Genomic DNA, 20,216 nt, shown 5'->3' with positions numbered 1-20,216 from the left:
AAACTGATCGTCGTCTTGAAAGTACGTAGAAGTAGAGCACAGTTACACTGCTGTGAAGAAAGGTGCTGTGTATGTAGAGAGTGCAATATCATCTCACAAGTAACTGATGCTTTCATAGACAACTTCTGTGATTCAAATGACTTGAATTTCACAGAACTTTTGAAGAAGGGTCTCGACCTGAAACGTCAACTTTCCTGCTCCTCTGCTGCTTGGCCTGCTGTGTTCATCTAGCCTCACATCGTGTTATCTCAGATTCTCCAGTTCTCCAGCATCGGCAGTTCCTACTATCTCTCTTTCACTGAACTTGTTTATGTTAATTTAAATTTCATTTAAGTTTGATGCTCTGATAGACCAGTTACAATTGTGATGGCCTTAATGGCCTATTTCTATACTCTGGGGATTCTCTGATTGTAAAGAGATGAGATTACGTGGTGTAGGCAAAATAATTGTCCAGAACATAAGTTACATTACTGTGCAAGGATGTAGGACCCAAAAATATGTCTAACCTGCAATTGATATTCCTGTCTTTTCAGGCTACGTACATGTCTCGACGTAATCTTCCTTAATATGGCAGAAAGGGTCCCAGTAATTCCAAGAGAATAAGTGGCTCAGAATCAAATAGTTTTCAAACCACAGCTTAGAGCACACGTGTTGTTGACCAACCAATCAAGGCAGCTAGTGGAAGATTTCATTGGGCTTCCTAGATTCAATGTGGAATTCAAAATGAACAAAAAGTCAGTTGATATTATGAATAACAAAAATGTTTCATTTGGCCAGGAAAAAGATGGTAGCGAGGAACCAGAGTCCCAGCAAAATTCAACAAGAGCTCAAGTGTGACGAAGACAGTGCTGCCATTCACTAGTATTGTATTAAAGGATGGCAAAAACAGAGGTCCAGCGAGTTCACAAGAACATATATTTTTGAATACTGGTACCATTTCACAACCATAGACAATTTACTAGTACAGAAGACTAGTTATTGCAGCTTGCCTTTGGGAAGATGTAGATTTCACAATCAGAGATCACAATGAGATTTTGAATGACGTCCTGATGTTGTCAAGGCCCAGTTAACGATGTGGTGGCTAGGAATCTTAAACATCATTCAAAATCTCATTGTGATCTCTGATTGTGAAATCTACTATTACACAGGATTGTTTGGTCTAGAAAATACTAATGTCATCACTGGATCAGGAAATAAAACCCAGCAAGGAGAAGCAAAATCAAGAACAGATGTGAGCAGCACAATCCACTAGAACACATTCAGGACTTGTTATTTTAAGTGATCAGCAATCTGTCAGAAACATGAGAGTCTGAAAAACTCGACTTCAGTTTCAAACAACCACAGAGAGCAACTGAAGATACCCAACCAGATCAACAGTTTGAGGGAGATGAATTTAACTGACTTCATGCAAGCCAGACCAATCCACAAATACAGATCCTGGTCGAAGAAAATAAATTGCCTGGACTAAGTAAGCAACCCATGTACTGTGAGAGAGAGAATATCTCTTCCAGTTAGAAAGATAAGCCTGGTCTGAAAATTCAGAACGCTGCCAGAAAGAAAGTACTTACTTCAACAGAGCGGCTGCCATTCTTGCTGGTCATTCATGGCTTTATATTTCCTCTTCAAAGAAAATTCAGGAGATTAATGGCCCTTCAGAATTCTACCACAAAGCATAACTGAGATAAAAGATCCTCCAGTGGAGAAATAATCCATAGATTAGAACCAGTGTTAATTGTCCTCGAGGAGAAAGTCTATGTCAAATACCGCAAGGTGTTAGCCCTGGCAAGTAGGGTATGTAGCAAGCTTCTACTCTATAGCCTGTGAGGTAATTTTGACATTTTCAGAGGTGGTTTTCTTAAACCTGTTTCAGGGAGAGAGCGAGAGAGACTGTGTTTCAGTTAGAAATTTCTAAATTCCTTGAACTATTTTACACACTTAATAAGATATAACTACTAGTAATTGTTGTGTTCAGTGCACACTACTTGAAAATATTTTTTTCCTCTTCAAACTAGACTTATCTCTGGGAAATGACAAGCGGTGTTGATGAAATTCCACCTGGGATTGTAAATAAAGAACATATAATATTTGGTAACATGCAGGAAATCTATGAATTCCATAATAAGTAAGTAAGATAAATATAAGATACAACAATTTTCTTGCACAGCTCACATTTAGACAATTCATGAACAAATTGCAGCATTAACCAGAAGCAATCTGTTTTACAAGATGTTTGTTGTTGTGCTGGGGATGAAAATAGGAAGACGTTAATGTTTGTATGTTATCAGAAATACTAAACTGCTTCAAAATGCTTTGTTAAAAATAAGTGTATTTGAATATGCCTGCTTTCTAATTGGAAGGGTAAAATGTCCTGTTGATGCCTTACTGCTCTGAATAACCTGATCGCAGTTATGCTGTGAAAATCTAATGATCGTCACTTTTGGCAATTTCCCAATATATTGGGTGATAGCACACCTTGGCAACCTGGAACACTTTTGGACTATCTGGACTATTGTGTCAGACAATATGTTGAATACTCTCAATACATGAACATAGACTTGTAATCCCATTAAGAGACAAGGGTATTACTGGAACATTATCTCCAAACTAGAAAACAAAATAATTCACATCAAACTCAATTCGTTAAGAGATAGTAGGAACTGCAGATGCCGGCGAATCTGAGATAACAAGGTTTTCATCCAGCTCTACACCTTGTTACCTCAATTCACTAAGATTTTCTTTTCTTCTCATAGAAATAATTGGTCAAATTTTAGCATAGGGCCTAGGACCCTGACATCAGGACCACTCTATCAGCCTCCACCATTGCCTCTGACAGCTCATTCTATACATGCAACACCCTTTGCCCCTTTGGTCCCTTTTAAATCTTTCCCCTCTCACCTTAAACTTATGCCCTCTGGTTTTTGGATTCTGCTACCCTTTAGAAAAGACCTTAGCTGTTCACCATATGCTGTTTATGATTTTGTAAATTTCTATGCAGTCACCTCTCAGCCTTGAGCACTTCAGGGAAAGTAACCCCAGCCAATTCAGCATGTCCCTAAAGCTCAAATCCTCCAACCCTGGCAATGTCCTTGTAAATCTAATCCCTTTCAAGTTTCACAATATCCTTTCTATTGTAGGGAGACCAGAACTGAATATGGTATTCTAAAGTGGCCAAACCAATATCCTTTACAGCTGCCACATGATCTCCCAATCCTATAATTAATACACTGACCAATAAAGACAAGCATATCCTATACCACCTTCACATTCCTATCTGTTTGCGGCTCCGGTTGCTAGGAAACATGAACCTGCACTCCAGCGTCTCCTTGTTCAGTGACAATCCCTAGGATCTGACCCATAAATGTACCCATCCTGCCCTGATTTGTCTTACCAAAATGCAGCATCTCACATTTATCTAAACTAAACTCCATCTGCCACTCCTCTGATCAAGGTCCCATTATTCTCTGAGATAACCTTCTTGGCTCTTCACTACACCAATTTTGGTATCATCTGCAAACTTACTAACTCTGTATCCTATATTCACATGCAAATCATTTATATGAATGGCAAAAAGCAGTGGACAATCCTTTTGGCACACTGCTAGTCACAAGTCTCCAGTCCAAAAGCAATAGTCTCCTACCTTGGAACCAGTTATATATCAACATGGCTAGTTCTCCCTGTTTCCATGTGATCTAACCTTGTTAACCAGTCTGCCTTGAAGAACTTTGCCAAACACCTTACTGAAGTCCATGTAGACCTACGCACATAGCCATGTTGACTATCCCTAATTAATGCTCGCCTTTCCAATGTGAATATGTCAATACTATCTTTTCTGTAGCTGTAGCTAAATGAGGCAGACGACATCTCTGCATTTTCTAGTTTTGATTTTTTTTTGAAATGGACTTAGCTGGCTTATCTATAAGCTTGCAGAACCATGTGTAGTTTGCAAGACCTTGCAACAAACTATTTCGAGATATATTTCTGCAATGAAAATGCAGGTAATGCTAGTTGATAAAAATGTATTGTTTTACCTCTAGAACGTGTTAACTTGAATTTTTCAAGTATCTAAACTCTACAGTGTAAATCGAGAATTTTAATTTCAAATTTTGATTCGAATATTATCCTTTGCACACCATCTGTAAAGTGATTGATAAAATATCATCTTCTTATTTAGCTGAATACAGACCATCCTATTTGGAAGCCATAACTGAAATTGTGTTTTTCAACTTTTTGATTCCGTATTTCAAAATATCTTTGCAGTTTATTTCTGAAAGAGCTGGAGAAATACGAACAGCTGCCAGAAGATGTAGGACATTGTTTCGTCACCTGGGTAAGCCATTTGTCACTTTCAAGAGATTTCTTGCGTGAGTATTCTTCAAAATTGGCAACATGGTAGACAGTTGCTGCAGTGTCTCTTGACTAAACCATATAATATTTTAACCTATTAAAATAATTAATTGGAAGTATTTATTTATGTAATTCAAACATGATCTTGTTCACACAAAATCCAAATCTCAGACTGATATTGGATTAAAACTTGTTATTTTCTTCATGCCAGGATTCAGATTCTATATTGAAATTGAGAATAAGCTTGCCACCATTCTCCATAAACACATGCTGTGTTCAAAATCATCTGCTTAATTAAGCTAAAGTATTTCATGAAATTCCCTGAAGGATTAGTCACTTAAGGCAGAAGCAACTGATGTTTTTGTGGTAGTCCACACAGGAAGCTGATTTTTGGTCACAGGTTAAGGTTAAAAACGAAGCCCATGTCCTGTGGTCTAGGGAAGGGAAGTCTGTAGGGATTTTTATTGCTCATCACTAAGCAGTGATTTTTGGTGTGAGCGCATAAGGGCATCAGATGAAGACGAGATTGTACTTGTCACACCACACAGTTTTTTTTAGTTTGTTTTGTTGTTTTTTGAAGCCTTCTCCATCAACACTACTTGTTAGAAGAGCAGAGTTTGTTTGTCTTTCACATATCAGTTTAATAAATGCAGTGGTAAGCAGTGGATACTGTATCTTTACTGTCATCAAAAATATGTATTTTTTTGCAGTTGGGAGTAGATCTTCGGAATTTTATGCCCATGAATGCACTGTTTTCAATCTTTGAATATATTCAGGGCTAAAGTCAAAGAAATTTTGGTCTCCAAATGAAAAGCGATCAGGCAGAAAAGTAAAGTTGTGTGAGGGATGAGAGCCTCTTCAACATTTCTGATTTTCTTTGCTGTGCAGTGGCTGTGCCATCAACTATCTCAACCTCAAACTTTTGCATCTACTTGCGATGGCAAACAGGACCTAACCTCCAAGAGTGTGGCACTTCCTCAGCAGAGTGTCAGTCTAGATTACATGCTGCTGACTCTCAGGTGGAAATTGAACCTTCACGCTTGTGACTGGCACTTGTTGTCTTTTGCTGTGATGTTAATGTTAATGAAGGGGATTGTGTATGTTAATTGGCAACATTGGCAATTCTTGTACATACTGAATGCATTTCCTGTCTGAAACAAACTCGCCAAAAATGCAAGACAGTATATAGTTGTAGTATATAACTTACAATATATAGTTCACAAATTAGTTTTGAAACATGTGAAATTCTCTTTTTGTATACCTATCCAAATAAAACAATGATCTTTAATTTCCCATGTAAAAACTGATCTGTATGAAAGTGTACGACATAACTATCTTTCTTCTTATCTCACAAACAAATCATATTTTAAAAAGTTATATTTTTAACTGAGGTACTTAGCATTTTATTGCCTTGACAGTTACTAACAAAAGACTCGTGTTTAGTTTCTCACATAAACAGATGCTTCAGATATTACCATTGCTCAGTTTGGCTAGTCAATCAATAAGAATCTAGTTCCTGACCTTTTGTTTTGTTTTCTTCCAAATAGGCTGACAAGTTCCAAATGTATGTAACATACTGTAGGAATAAACCAGACTCTACACAGCTCATACTGGAACATGCAGGAGCATACTTTGATGTCAGTATCCTACAGTGACTTTATATTTTTAACATAGCTCATCCCTTTGCTTAGAACAGTCATTGTTATCAATAATACTTCAACTTCCTTCCAGCCAAATTTTAAAATTATGAGAGAGATTCTTGTTAAATCAAAGGTATTGAGGTTATGGAACCTTAAAGGGATAAATGGAGTTAAGATGCGGGTAAACTGTCATCTAATTGCATGGAGTGTGGAACAGGCTTGAAGCGCTGACAAAGTATTCCTGTTCCTATCTTCCCAATGGTAAGAGAACCTCCTCTTTGATGTAATAATGCTGCTTACAAGAAAAAAACTGTACATTATATGTTTTCCTCTTGTGGGGAAAACCCTGGCATTGGTTGTCACTTTCACAAAATGACTTAATTGGGATCAGTACCATGAAGCAAGAAAGGGGAAATTCACTGATGTTGAGATTGAAATTTCAGTGTAAGATCTTTGAAGCTAGATAAAACCTTTACCAATGGTCTCTTCTTCAGTTTCTCCATCACACCTTATAAAAAAAATAATGTGGACAGCCATGTTTAAATATAAACAGTACTAAACTCATCAGAAATCAGCATAAAATAATGGGGTGAAAATCATATGAAGTAATATGACTGCAGTATTTCAGAAACCATGGGGGCCAAATTGGAAGGGTGTACCTGAAAAATGGTCACTTACCAATTTATCATTCCCTTAAAATCCATGCAGATCAATGCAGACCTCTAGCCTGCTAAATCATTCAGCCAATTTTATGTTTGGAAGTTGGAAGCAAGAAAATTGAAAGTAAGACCCAATGATCTTGAAAATATGACAGTAGCAATGGAGGTTTTCTGTGCAGATTTTTAGCAATCACATGTATGGAGGCAATGAAACCTGTTTTCTTCCAAGAAATAGTCTTACGTTGTGAATGACTATATTTTTATATGTCCATAGTATTAACTCTCATTATTACATTTGCTTAAAATTAGGAAATACAGCATCGCCATGGACTGGCCAACTCAATATCTTCCTATCTTATCAAACCTGTCCAGCGAATAACTAAATATCAGCTGCTTTTAAAGGTATGTGGATGTAGCTTTGAGCGTTTCTTAAGAGATTGTTTTGGAGAAGTTCTATAAGGTCTGATGGAGCATTATGACTGATAATCAACACCTCTGAGGCAGCTGAAACTTAAATGCAAACCTTCTGACCCAGAGATAGAGACTATTCTAGAGACTGAATTAATTGTGCAGATTCAATCTAGAATAGGCATCTATTCTTTATTAGGACAGAGCCCAGAAATAAATTTGGTTATTTCAGCTTGCTACTTGGGTGAATTTGTATTGATGCATAACCTTTCAATAACTCAAGGAGGTTGTCAATGTAATGGAACCAGCTCTTCTAGAATTGTCTGTATGGTTATAGAAGTTCCTAACTATCAATAAAGCTTTGTTCTCTGTGGCTCTGTTAATTTTTAGGAACTGTTGACATGCTGTGAAGAAGGAAAAGGCGAAATTAAAGATGGCCTGGAGGTGATGCTGAGTGTGCCGAAGCGAGCCAATGACGCCATGCATCTCAGCATGCTAGAAGGTGTGCCTTTTATATCCAGCTTCTGACTTCTTGTGAAATTCATCAAAAGTACTAATGTTTTACATTATATTTAGATGCAAACAGAATGATAGAAAATTACTCCTTGAAATGTAACTGTTATACAATAAAGCAGTTATTTGGTTAGAAATAAATAATCAGAATTACTATGCTGTATATAATTTGTTCATGTGTTTAGAAGGCACCTCCATAAAGAACAGAAGTAATACAATTTGAATTTGATCAGAATATTTCCACAAAGGCCTTTTTCAATAGTAACAATATTTGGAGAAAATGACTTTGTGCTTGCATCTCAAAGAGAAGCTATGAAAGAGTTGTTATCGTTATTAGGCTTTGATGAGAATCTGGAATCCCAGGGAGAGCTGATCCTGCAAGAATCCTTCCAAGTGTGGGATCCCAAATCATTAATCCGCAAAGGCCGAGAGAGACATCTCTTCCTGTTTGAAATGTCACTCATCTTCAGCAAAGAAATCAAAGATTCCAATGGGAGGAGTAAATACATCTACAAACACAAACTGCTTGTAAGTTCAATCAGTGGATGCTGGAATGCTGGTGCTTCAGAATGAAGGTGGAAAATAAACATTTTGCAGTTAAGGAAGTGGCTGATCAGAAAACATTTCAGGTGTGACTTTTCACCAGAACAGAAATGTGTAAATTCTGATTTAACATTTCGGATGGCACTAGCAATTCTCTTTGACTTGTTGATTAATCATTCATTTTAATCAATTTCTGTAAGTTGAAAGCAAGTTAATCATTCTTTTTCTATTATTTTTACAACTTCCGGTATTTATGTAGCACCTTTAACATAATCAAGCATCACAGTTTCTTCACAAAGCACTACCAAACAACATTTGGCACCAAACATATAAACTGGTAACTAAAGGCTTGGCCAATGATATAGGTTTTAAAGAGCATGTTAAAGGAGGACTAGGGAATGCAAACCAGAGTTCATGGTCTTGATAGCCAATTGTGGACCAGGTGTGTGTAAGAGACCAGATTGAAAGAGCACAGAAATCTTAAAGGGATATAGGGCTGTGCGAGGTTACAAAATTATGATACAAAGTTCAGATGGCAATAGCAAATTTCTGGCTGAAATAGTTTGTAATGGAGGAAGATGGAGCTTCAAGCTTAGTCAGATTTAGAGGTAACAATGGCTTCATCAATAGAAGAGCAGTGTTGTAGCAAACTAACTGAGGCAGGGCAGAGCAGGCAATGCCATAGAGATAGCAATCTGAGTCTGTTCCGAATTTGTGTTCGGAAGTACATTTTGAGAGCAAATTGTAGTACAAAGCTTGCACCAGTCCGGTTCAGCCTCAGACAGGTGCCATTATCTGGAATTGTCAGGGAAACAATGGCAGTCTCTTCAGTTTAGTCTTCAGATTGCCAACTGGACAAATTTCTGTTTGTTCAATATTTGATGGTGGCCAAAACCTTCTGGAAAATTTAGGTGAGAGTATTTGGAGCGTAGGAGTTATGTATCATCAACACCATCATTAGCATCATTGTTATTGAGGAACTTTACATGCTCTCTGATGTTGCAAAGGACAAAATAGATGAGAAGGGGTAGGAAGCCAAGGGATAGATCTAGGGACACCACTGACAATGCTGCAGTTGAGGGAAAATAAGGCATTTCAAGTGATTCTGTGATTGTGACTAAATAAGTGAAAATGAAACCTGGTGGTACACCCGTATAATTGGATGAAAAGAAAACTGGAAGAGAAATAATGATAGGATAGACAGATATTTCTGCAGATAAAAATATGAATTCAGAATATTGTCCTGCGTCCCTGGTGTCCTTGAGCTATTTTAAAATACCCTGAGATGATAGGGGTGAGCAGCCATTTCCCATGGTCCACATTGGCATGAACAGCCTAAAAAGAGATGTGGTCCTGCTGCCAGAGTTAAGGAGCTGGGTAGGAAACTAGCATGTGGAACTTAAGTAGTTCCGGTACCAGATGTAACTGGCTATAGAAATTGGAGAATAAAATAGGGAAATGATTGGGAGTAAAAATGGTACAAGAGGAAGTAGTTTAGATTCCTGTGACAAAAGACCAACTCTGGGGGAGATGAGATTTTATAGGCCAAGTAGATTGCACCTAAACAGAACCAAGTCTGAATTGCAAATGGTCCATTTTGCTAGTGACTAGAGAGGCTCTAAATTAACTTGACAGAAATAGGAACCAGCAAGTTGTATCAAAAGGAGATACCAAGGTCTGCAGACATAGGACATTCAATATCTGATGTTGGATGCTGTTATTAAAAATGTCATAGTTGGGCCATGTACAAAAATTCAGGGTAATCAGGCAGAGTCAACATGGTGAAAAGAAAGTTGGGTCATCAAATTATTCAGGTTGTTTGTCAAAGTAATGTGCTGTGGATAAAGGAGAACATGTACTACTGTCGTTATGGTAGTTAAATCTCCTGAAGATGTTTTGAAGACATAAAGGTTATTGTGAAATTGAAAGCTTATGGTATGGTGTAAAATATTTTAGACATAAAGGCAAGTAAGTTGTGGGAAGAAGGTAAGGAAGTTTCAGGGGGATATAGATAGGGTTAAGTATGCAGGCAAAGATCTGGCAAATGGAGCATAATGTGTGAAATTGTCCATTATGGCAGAAAGAATAAAAAAAACATACTATTTAATTTGATTTGATTTATTGTTGTCACATGTACTGAAGTACATTGAAAAGTTTTTGTTTGGTGTGCAGCACAGGCAGATCACAACATACAAAGATATACAGATCATAAGGTATTTAGTCAGACCAAGGCATACAAGGTTATGGCTGCACAGGAGGTGCACAAAAGCAAGATCACCATTAGGTTTGAAATTAGAAACATCTATTCAGCAGTCTAATAATAGCAGGGAAGAACTGTTTTTGAACCTGCTGGTACCTGTGTTTAAGCTTCCCCATCTTCCACCTGATGGAAGAGATTGGAGGAGAGCATTATTGGGCTGGGAGGGATCTTTGATATTGGCAGCCTTTCCATAGCAACGAGAAGTGTAGGTGGAGTCCTTGCGTGGGAGGTTCACTTGCATGATGGTGTGGACTGTGAACAGTGAACACAAGTTTCTGTAGTTTCTTATAGTCCTGAGCTTGCCATACCAAACCGTTATGCACCTAGTTAGAGTACTTTTTATGATGCATCTATAAAAGTTGGTGAGGGTCCTTGTGGACATGCCAAATTTCCTAACCCTCCTGTGAAAGAAGCATGGTTGTGTCTTCTTGACCATTGTATCTACTTGAGCGCTCTAGCACAATTTGTTGGTTATGGTCACTCCTAGGAACTTGCCGCTCTTGACTGTCTCTACCTTAGCTCCATTGATGTACAAAACATATGTTGTCTTCCTTTCTTTCTGAAGTCAATGATCCGTTATTTAGTTTGGCTGACATTGAGGGAGAGATTGATATCTTTGTACCATGACACCAAACATTTTATCTTCTTCCTGTATTCTGACTCATTGCTCGATATCCAGCCTAGAATGGTTGTCAACTTGTAGATAGAGTTTGTGTGAAATTTGGCCACACAGTCAGGAGTGTGCAGGGAGTACAGTGGTGTGCACTGTATGCATCTTCGCAGGGTGCTGGTGTTGAGGATCTTCATTATCTTCAACACTTATCTTTATTGATTGCCGTCTATGAGTCAGGGTGCTGAGCATCCCGTTGCAGAGGGCTGAGCCAAGACCAGGGTCTCAGAGTTTTGAGATTAGTTTGGTTGGAATTATAGTATCAAAAGTGGAGCTGTAGTCGATAAGTAGGAGTCTGACATTGATATCTTTATTATCCAGATGTTCCAAGGATTTCTGTAGGGCTAGGGGAAATGGTGTCTGCTGTGGATGTGTTTCACCAGTAGGCAAATTGCCTAGGATTGCGACAGGCTGGAAAGCGAGATTTGACGTGAGCCACGTCTAACTCTTGAAGCATTTCATGATTCTGGAGGTCAGAGCCATCGGACAGGAGTCATTGAGGCACGTTGCATGTATTTTCTTTGGTACTGTGATGATGATGGTTTTCTGGAAGCGGGCGACTTAAGATTGTAGCAAGGAAAGGTCAAAGATGTCAGCGAGTACGCTGGTCTGCACATTTACCATTTAAATGGTAAAATATTATAAAGCTCTGAGATGCAGACGGAACCAGAATTGTCAAATATGTAAATTCTGAAAGACTAATTTGCAGGTACAGTAATTAATTAGGTCAGCTGATGGAATATTATAGTTTATTACAAAGGGAACTGAATATGAAAGTGGGAAGGTTATGCTTCAGTTCTACAGGGCACTGATGAGACTGCATGTGACGTATTGTATGTAGTATTAGTTCTTGTATTTAAAGAAGGATGATAAAGGAGGGAATTCTTTGGGATAATGCACACATTTTGAAAAGTGTGGCCTAATTAGCAACAGTTAACATAGATTTGTGCAGGACAGGTCATGTCTTATGAACTTAGACAATAGGTGCTGGAGTAGGCCATTCGGCCCTTCAAGCCAGCACCACCATTCATTATGATCATAGATATAGAACATTACAGCACAGGACAGGCTCTTCGGCCCTCGATGTTGTGCCGACCTGTCATACCGATCTGAAGCCCATCTAACCTACACTATTCCATGTACGTCCATATGCTTGTCCAGTGATGACTTAAATGTACTTCAAGTTGGCGAATCTACTACCGTTGCAGGCAAAGCATTCCACTCCCTTACTACTCTCTGAGTAAAGAAACTACCTCTGACATCTGTCCTATATCTTTCACCCCTCAATTTAAAGCTATGCCCCCTCGTGCTCGCCGTCACCATCCTAGGAAAAGGCTCTTCCTATCCACCCTATCTAACCCTCTGATTATTTTATATGTTTCAATTAAGCCACCTCTCAACCTTCTTCTCTATCGAAAACAACCTCAAATCCCTCAGCCTTTCCTCGTAAGACCTTCCCTCCATACCAGGCAACATCCTAGTAAATCTCCTCTGCACCCTTTCCAAAGCTTCCACCTCCTTATAATGCGGTGACCAGAACTGTATGCAATTGGCTGATCATCCACAATCTGTATTCTGTTCCTGCCTTATCCCCATAATCCTTGATTCCACTATCTTTAAGAGCTCTATCCATCTCTTTCTTGAAAGTATCCAGAGAGTTGGCCTCCACTGCCTTCTGGGGTAGAGCATTCCATATATCCACCACTCTCTGGGTGAAGAAGTTTTTCCTCAACTCTGTTCCAAATGGCCTACCCCTTATTTTTAAACTGTGTCCTCTGGTCCTGGACTCACCCATCAGCGGAAACATGCTTCTTGCCTCCACAGTGTCCAATCCCTTAATAATTTTATAAGTCTCAATCAGATCACCTCTCATCCTTCTAAACTCAAGTGTATATACAAGCCCAGTCGCTCCAATCTTTCAACATATGATAGTCCCACCATTCCGGGAATTGACCTTGTGAACCTATGCTGCACTCCCTCAATAGCAAGAATGTCCTTCCTCAAATTGGGAGACCAAAACTGCATACAGTACTCCAGGTGCAGTCTCACCAGGGCCTTGTACAGCTGCAGAAGGACCTCTTTGCTCCTATACTCAATTCCTCTTGTTATGAAGGCCAGCATGCTATTAGCTTTCTTCACTACCTGCTATACCTGCATGCTTCCTTGCATTGACTGATGGACAAGAACCCTAGATCTCATTGTACTTCTCCTTTACCTAACTTGACTCCATTGAGATAGTAATCTGCCTTCTTGTTCTTGCCACCAAAGTGTATAACCACACATTTATCCACATTAAACTGCATCTGCCATGCATCCGCCCACTCACCTAGCCTGTCCAAGTCACCCTGTATTCTCACAACATCCTCCTCACATTTCACACTGCCCCCCAGCTTTGTGAAATCAGCAGATTTGCTAATATTACTTCTAATGCCTTCATCTATATCATTAATATATATCGTAAACAGCTGTGGTCCCAGCACCGAACCTTGTGGTACCCCACTGGTCACCGCCTGCCATTCCGAAAGGGACCCATTTATCGCTACTCTTTGCTTTCTGTCAGCCAGCCAATTTTCAATCCAAGTCAGTATTTTGCCCCCAATACCATGTGCCCTAATCTTGTTCACTAATCTCCTACGCGGGACTTTAACAAAGGCTTTCGGAAAGTCCAGGTACACTACATCGACTGGTTCTTCCTTGTCCGTCTTCATAGATACATCCTCAAAAAATTCCAGAAGATTAGTCAAGCACGATTTCCCCTTCGTAAATCCGTGCTGACTCTGACCTATCCTGTACTGCTATCCAAATGATTTGTAATTTCATCTTTTATAATTGACTCCAGCATCTTTCCCACCACTGACATCAGGCTAACCGGTCTATAATTTCCTGTTTTCTCTCTCCCTCCTTTCTTGAAAATTGGGACAACATTAGCCACCCTCCAGTCCGCAGGAACTGATCCTGAATCTATAGAACCTTGGAAATGATTACCAACGCGTCCATGATTTCTGGAGCCACCTCCTTAAGTACCCTGCGATACAGGCCATCAGGTCCTGGGGACCTATCTGCCTTCAGACCAACAGTCTATCCAACACCATTTCCTGCCTAATATAAATTCCCTTCAGTTCGTCCATTACCCTCGGTCCTTCAGCCACTATTGCATCTGGGAGATTGCTTCTGTCTTCCCTAGTGAAGACAGATCCAAAGTACCTATTCAACTCATCTGCCATTTCCTTGTTCCCCATAATAAATTCACCCATTTCTGACTTCAAGGGCCCAATTTTAGTCTTAACCATTTTTTTTCTTTTCACATACCTAAAAAAGCTTTTACTATCCTCCTTTATATTTTGTCCAGTTTTCCTTCATATCTCATTTTTTCTCTGTGTATTGCCTTTTTATTTATCCACTGTTGCTCTTTAAAAGCTTCCCAGTCCTCGGACTTCCCACTCATCTTTGCTATGTTATACTACTTCTCTTTTATCTTTATACAGTCCTTAACTTCCCTTGTCAGCCAAGTCTGCCCCTGCCTCTTCTTTGGAATGAACTGAACCTGCATTATATCCAGAAACACCTGCCATTGTTGTTCCACTGTCAGCCCTATTAGGGTATTGTACCATTGAACTTTAGCTCCATAGTTCCCTTTATTCAACTGTAATACTGACACTTCCGATTGTCCCTTCTCCCTCTCAAATTGCCGATTAAAATTTATCATATTATGGTCACTACCTCCTAATGGCTCCTTTATTTTGAGGTCCCTGATCAACTCCGGTTTGTTGCACAACACCAGATCCAGAATTGCCTTCTCCCTGGTAGGGTCCAAAACAAGTTATTCTAAGAATCCATCTCTGAGGCAGTCCACCAACTCCCTTTCTTGGGGTCCAGTGCCATCCTGATTCTCCCAGTCTACTCGCATGTTGAAATCTCCCATAACAACTATAGTGATACCTTTTGCGAAAGGCCAATTTCAACTCTTGATTCAACTTGCACCTGACATCCTGACTACTGTTTGGGGGCCTGTAGATAACTCCCATTAGGGTCTTTCTAACCTTAGAATTTCTCTGCTCTATCCATACTGACTCTGTATCTCCTGATTCTATGTCCCCCCCCCTCGCAAGAGACAGAATATCATTCCTCACCAACAGGGCCACCCCACCCCCTCTGCCCATCAGTCTGTCCTTTCGATAGCACGTATATCCTTTAATATTCATTTCCCAGGCCCTGTCCACTTGAAGCCACGTCTCAGTTATCCCCACAACATCGTATTTGCCAATTTCCAACTGAGCCTCAAGCTCATCCACCTTATTTCTTATATTTCATGCATTCATATATAATATCGACTTGACTATAAACTTGACTGATATTTTTCGAGGAGGTGACAAAGTTGACCAATGAGGGTAGAGCATTGAATGTTGTTTACATGGATTTTAGTAAGGGTTTTGACAAGGGCTTTCATGGTAGACTGATCAAGAAGATTAAGATGTATGGGATCCACGGTGATTTGACTGTGTAGATTCAAAATTGGTTTGCCTGTAGAAGTCAGAGGGTAGTGGTAAAAGGGTGTTTTTCTGGCTGGAAATCTGTAGGGATTTGTTCTGTGACCTCTACTGTTTGTTATATACATAAATGACTGGGATAAAAATATAGATAGGTGGATTAATAAGTTTTCAGACAATACAAAGATTGGTAGAGTTGTTGGTAGGGCAGAAGGTTGTCAAAGGATGCAGTAGGATATAGATCAATTTCAGATATGGGTGGAAAAATGGCCAATGGAGTTTAATCCAGCTAAATGTGAGGCCCTGGTGCTTTGGGAGATGAAATGTTAAGGAAAAGTATACAGCTAATGGCAGAACCCTGAACAGCTTTGATGTACAGCGGAATCTTGGGGGTTCAAGTCCATTGCTTCCTGAAAGTCACCATGCAAGTAGATAAGGTGGTTAAAAAGGCATATGGCATGCTTGCCTTTATTGGTTGGGGAATTGAGTACAAGAGCCAGGAATTGATTTAGCAGCTTTGTAAGACTTTGGTTAGGCTACACTTAGAGTATTGTATTCACTTCTGGTCAGCACATTAGAGGAAGGGTGTGAAGGCTTTGCAGAGGGTGTGGAAGAGGTTTACCAGAATGCTGCCTGGATTAAAGGGTATGAAGTATAAGGAGAGGTGTGAAAAACTCAGGTTGTTTTCTCTGGAGTGGTGGAGGCTAAAAGGAGAATTGATAGAAGTCTGTAAAATTTGGATGCATAGATAGTGTTGATGATCAGAATCTTTCTCCCAGAGTTTAAATGTCTAAAACTAGGGGAGTTGCATTTAATGTGGCATGGGGCAAAAGTTCAAAGGAGACATGAGGGGCATGTGTTTTTACATGGGGAGTGGTGGGAGTCTGGAATGTGCTCTGAGGGGTGATGGTGACGGTGGAAGTGATAGGTGTGCTTAAGAGACTTTTTGAATAACACGTGAATGTGCAAAGAATGGAGGGATATGGACCAAGGGCAGGAGGTAGGGATTAGTTTAATTTGGTGTCATGATTGGTGTAATATTGTAAGATGAACTGTGCTGTACTGTTCCACGTTTTATGGTCTAATGAGTTGGATGCAGCTCAAAGAAGTTTACAAGGCTAATATTTAAAATGGATGGAAATTATGAGGAGAGGTTGAACAGGCTAGGCTAGTATTCACTGGAGCTGCAAAGTGTAAGGGAACTTGACAGGATTATACAGGAGTAAATGTGGAAAGGATATTTCCTCTAATGAGAGAACCTGGGACTACAGACTTAAATACAAGGTGTAATCCATTTAAGACCATGATGCAGAGAGGTGGGATGGGCTTTTCTCATATGACGATCTCAAGATTAGTGATCCACTGTTGGTGTTTAAATCAAAATGTGACGTGGGACTTAATGGGAGTTATGCCAGTCAATTGGTTCAAAATCTTGCACAACCAACTAGTCAAAACTGCCAAGTTTGACTTGTTCCTTTAAATATGGCAAAATACTTCAGGTAGGAGGTTATGGATACTTTAATGGACCCATGACAGCACTGTAGCTTTTGTAATCTTTGATCAAGTTTATTGGGTGTCAGGAGCTCTCTTATATTAAGATTGACGACACAGTTCAGTACTGAAGTTCTGCAGTGTCGGTGATTCTGCCTTTCATACAGTAGTATTGTCAGATAAGCAGGGAATCCTCCAATACCTGGTCTGCCATTCCTGTCAGAACTAACAAATAAAGGGCAAATTAGATGATCGTTAACTGTCACTGTTATTGGTGAGCTAGTGCTGCGCTGAAAATTAGTGTCAAACAAACTTGCCTTTATAATCCTCTGCCACGCAAAATGATATACATGAAGCAGTTTGAGTCATCTCTAGGTGTGATAAATGCAACATGTTAACTATATTTAAAGTAGAAATTGGTTACTAATGACATAAAGGGTTATCAGATGATGTGTATTAAAAAGAAACGTGGAAGTCTTTGATCAGCCATGCTTGTATTAAATAACAGCAGGCTCATTGAGCTGAATGGCCCACCCTGTTCCTATGTTCCTTGTTCAAGAATTCTAAAGCATTTGTAATGTGGTACTTGAATTATCTTTATGTAAACTGAGATGACAATAGTGTAAATGGCAGAAAGGTAAGTGTTAGTTCAGGAAATGTTTCCAATCGCAAGAAAAATGAGGTCCTACAAGATTTGGTTCTCGGGAATGGGATGGGCCAAGTCAGTCAGGTGTTAGGAGGAGAATGAGGGAAGAGTAAGCATTGTATCTTAAAACTTAGGTTGATTTTGGAAAGAGATAAAAAGCAATCCAAAATGAGAATAAATAACTGGACGACAGCCAATGTCAGTGGGTAATTGGAAAGGTAGGACTAACAAATACACAGCTCCTGTGATAATGAAACAGCTCACGATTAAAGAATTAAAATGTGTTCCTGATGTATGACTGATGGCTAATACGAATGCATACTCAATATAGAAGATTCAGAAAAAAGTGAAAAAACAAACTAAATGATTTGGGAGACAGCATGAGAAGAGACCCTCAGCTAACATAAAAGGGAATTCCAAAGTCTTCTACAGGCTTGTAAGTCATAAAAGAATGGTAAAAGAAGCAGTGCGGACAATTAGGGACCGAAAAGGAAATTATCAAATGGAGTACAAATTTGCATGTGTCTTTACCGAGGAAGATGATGTTTTATGGATTGTAATGAAAGAGGAGGTAATTCAGGTATTTGAAGGGTTTAAATTTGATACAGAGGTAGTATTAGATAGGCTGTACTTAGTTACGATGCCAGGACCAAATGAGATACACCCAAGGATACGGAAGGAATGAGAGTTGAATTTACAGAAGTAGAAATTGGTGGAGGCTCTGGGCCATTGTTTTGGCAACCCTTTTCTGCCTAAGGTTTTGAGTCAGTAACAAGAAATTTGCAAATGTTGCCAACTCTTCTCCAAAAATAAATTTGTGTAGATAAGCCCTCAATTACAGTGTAGTCAGTTTTACTTTGGTGCTATTGAAACTTCTAGAAACAACTATTCAGCACTTAATTGTGACTTGGATAACTACAGGTTAATTAAAGGCAGCCTGCATTGATTTGTAGTGAAACATATTGTGCTTAACTAACTAACTGGAATTTTTTGAAGAGCTGACAGAAAGGTTTGATGGGGTTAATGCTGTTGATATAGCATTCATGGACTTTCAAGAGGCATTTGATATAGTGCTGCACAATGGATTTCTCAACAATGTTATCTCTCATGGAATAAAAGGGAGAGCTGCAACATGGATATGATGTTGGTTGAGTGACAGAAAACAGTACATACTAATTTGAACCAAAGAGAGGTTTGTAGAGTTCCATAGAGATTGGTGAATGGGAGTTTTGGTCTTTTCATATTAAGGACCTAGATCTTGGTATGCAGGGTGCAATTTCAAAATTTGCAGATGACGAGAAGCTTGGAAGTACGTATTGTGAACTCTGAGGAAAGTAACATCAAAGTTCATCAGCAGGATACTGGAATTGGAAGTGATAAATACCCTTGTTCATCCAGTGAGCTATCAATTTGATATTACTATGTTATGTTTTATGTTTAGCTTTCTGTATATGTATAGATATGCTGTTTTGTCTGTTATGTTTTGTTCAGAAATGTAATACTCTAGAAAATATACCTGTAAAATAGGGCATTTCTTGCCTATGTTTACATTAACAATGAGAGCTGAATGAATATTTTCTCTTTTTTAGACCTCAGAACTTGGGGTCACAGAACATGTTGAAGGCGATCATTGTAAATTTGCACTGTGGGTTGGACGGACTCCGACATCAGACAACAAAATTGTTTTAAAGGTATTTGTGGCTTTCTTTTGGAATTTGAGAACTTTCAAATGAATTAACATAAGGTCGCTTCTGACCTAGTTCCATTCATGGACTGCTGAGTTATGAGAATTTGAGATTCAGCACAGTTCTGTTCTTTCCTTGTTCTTCATGTATAGCCAGTAAAGTGGATCAAGATTAAGACCCTTGCAACAAGTGAAAGAGCCTTAAAATATAACTATGTTTGTCCAATTTCATTTTCTGCTCCTGCAGTGTTGAGTACCAGATTTTCACTCTTCAGTTGCCTCATTGGCATGATAGAAAGAAACTACCCATTTGTATAACTTCGTCCCTTCATTCCATGGCGTTTCACTAATTCATAAAATCGTCTCTGGATCAAGGCATTGGTTGAGATTATAGCCCTCAACAATAACACTGTAGATTGTATAAATCAATTAACAGCTCATTAAAGCAGTCATATGACTGTTTATTTTAGGTCTATTTATCTTTGTGAATAATGTGTATATATTTGTAAAATTTTAAATGCTGAATAAACCTATTTATAAACGACGTTTTTACAATTCCATAACATACACCGTGCAGAAGAAATGTTGTTCTTTAGTTATTTTCTGTTTTGCAATGATATTTTTGTATTGAAGGCATCAAGTATTGAAAATAAACAAGATTGGATCAAGCATATACGAGAGGTTATACAAGAAAGGACCGTTCATCTGAAAGGTGCCCTGAAAGAAGCAATCCACTTACCCAAACCAACATCTCACAAACATAAAGGGAGAAGGTGAGTGTTGGCATATTGCTGCATCACATAGCAATATAGTATTTGATTGCCTGTTGTGCTTGTGAACAAAGATAACTTCAGTTCTTGCTGTACATTGA

The 20,216-nt window shown here is 39.0% G+C and overlaps 1 protein-coding gene across 5 annotated transcripts in view; it reads left to right on the top strand.

Annotated features, from left to right (window-relative positions):
- Positions 1–20,216, top strand: part of LOC125461125 (triple functional domain protein-like) — a 636,773-nt gene that overhangs the window by 320,893 nt on the left and 295,664 nt on the right. For all 5 annotated transcript variants that reach the window (XR_007249410.2, XM_048549570.2, XM_048549543.2 and 2 more), the window contains 8 exons: positions 2,013–2,122; positions 4,258–4,327; positions 5,892–5,981; positions 6,953–7,045; positions 7,442–7,553; positions 7,902–8,092; positions 19,251–19,352; positions 19,979–20,118. Coding sequence is in view for 4 of the 5 variants with exons in the window: in XM_048549570.2 (XP_048405527.1) it covers positions 2,013–2,122; positions 4,258–4,327; positions 5,892–5,981; positions 6,953–7,045; positions 7,442–7,553; positions 7,902–8,092; positions 19,251–19,352; positions 19,979–20,118 (908 nt within the window). In the remaining variant the exon portion in view is untranslated. The remainder of the gene's footprint in view (positions 1–2,012; positions 2,123–4,257; positions 4,328–5,891; positions 5,982–6,952; positions 7,046–7,441; positions 7,554–7,901; positions 8,093–19,250; positions 19,353–19,978; positions 20,119–20,216) is intronic.

Source organism: Stegostoma tigrinum, chromosome 2 (genome assembly GCF_030684315.1).
Source record: "Stegostoma tigrinum isolate sSteTig4 chromosome 2, sSteTig4.hap1, whole genome shotgun sequence".
Classification (NCBI taxonomy): Eukaryota; Metazoa; Chordata; class Chondrichthyes; order Orectolobiformes; family Stegostomatidae; genus Stegostoma; species Stegostoma tigrinum.
Note: the sequence above shows the minus strand (reverse complement) of the source record. Positions and strands in the feature narration are given on the sequence as shown.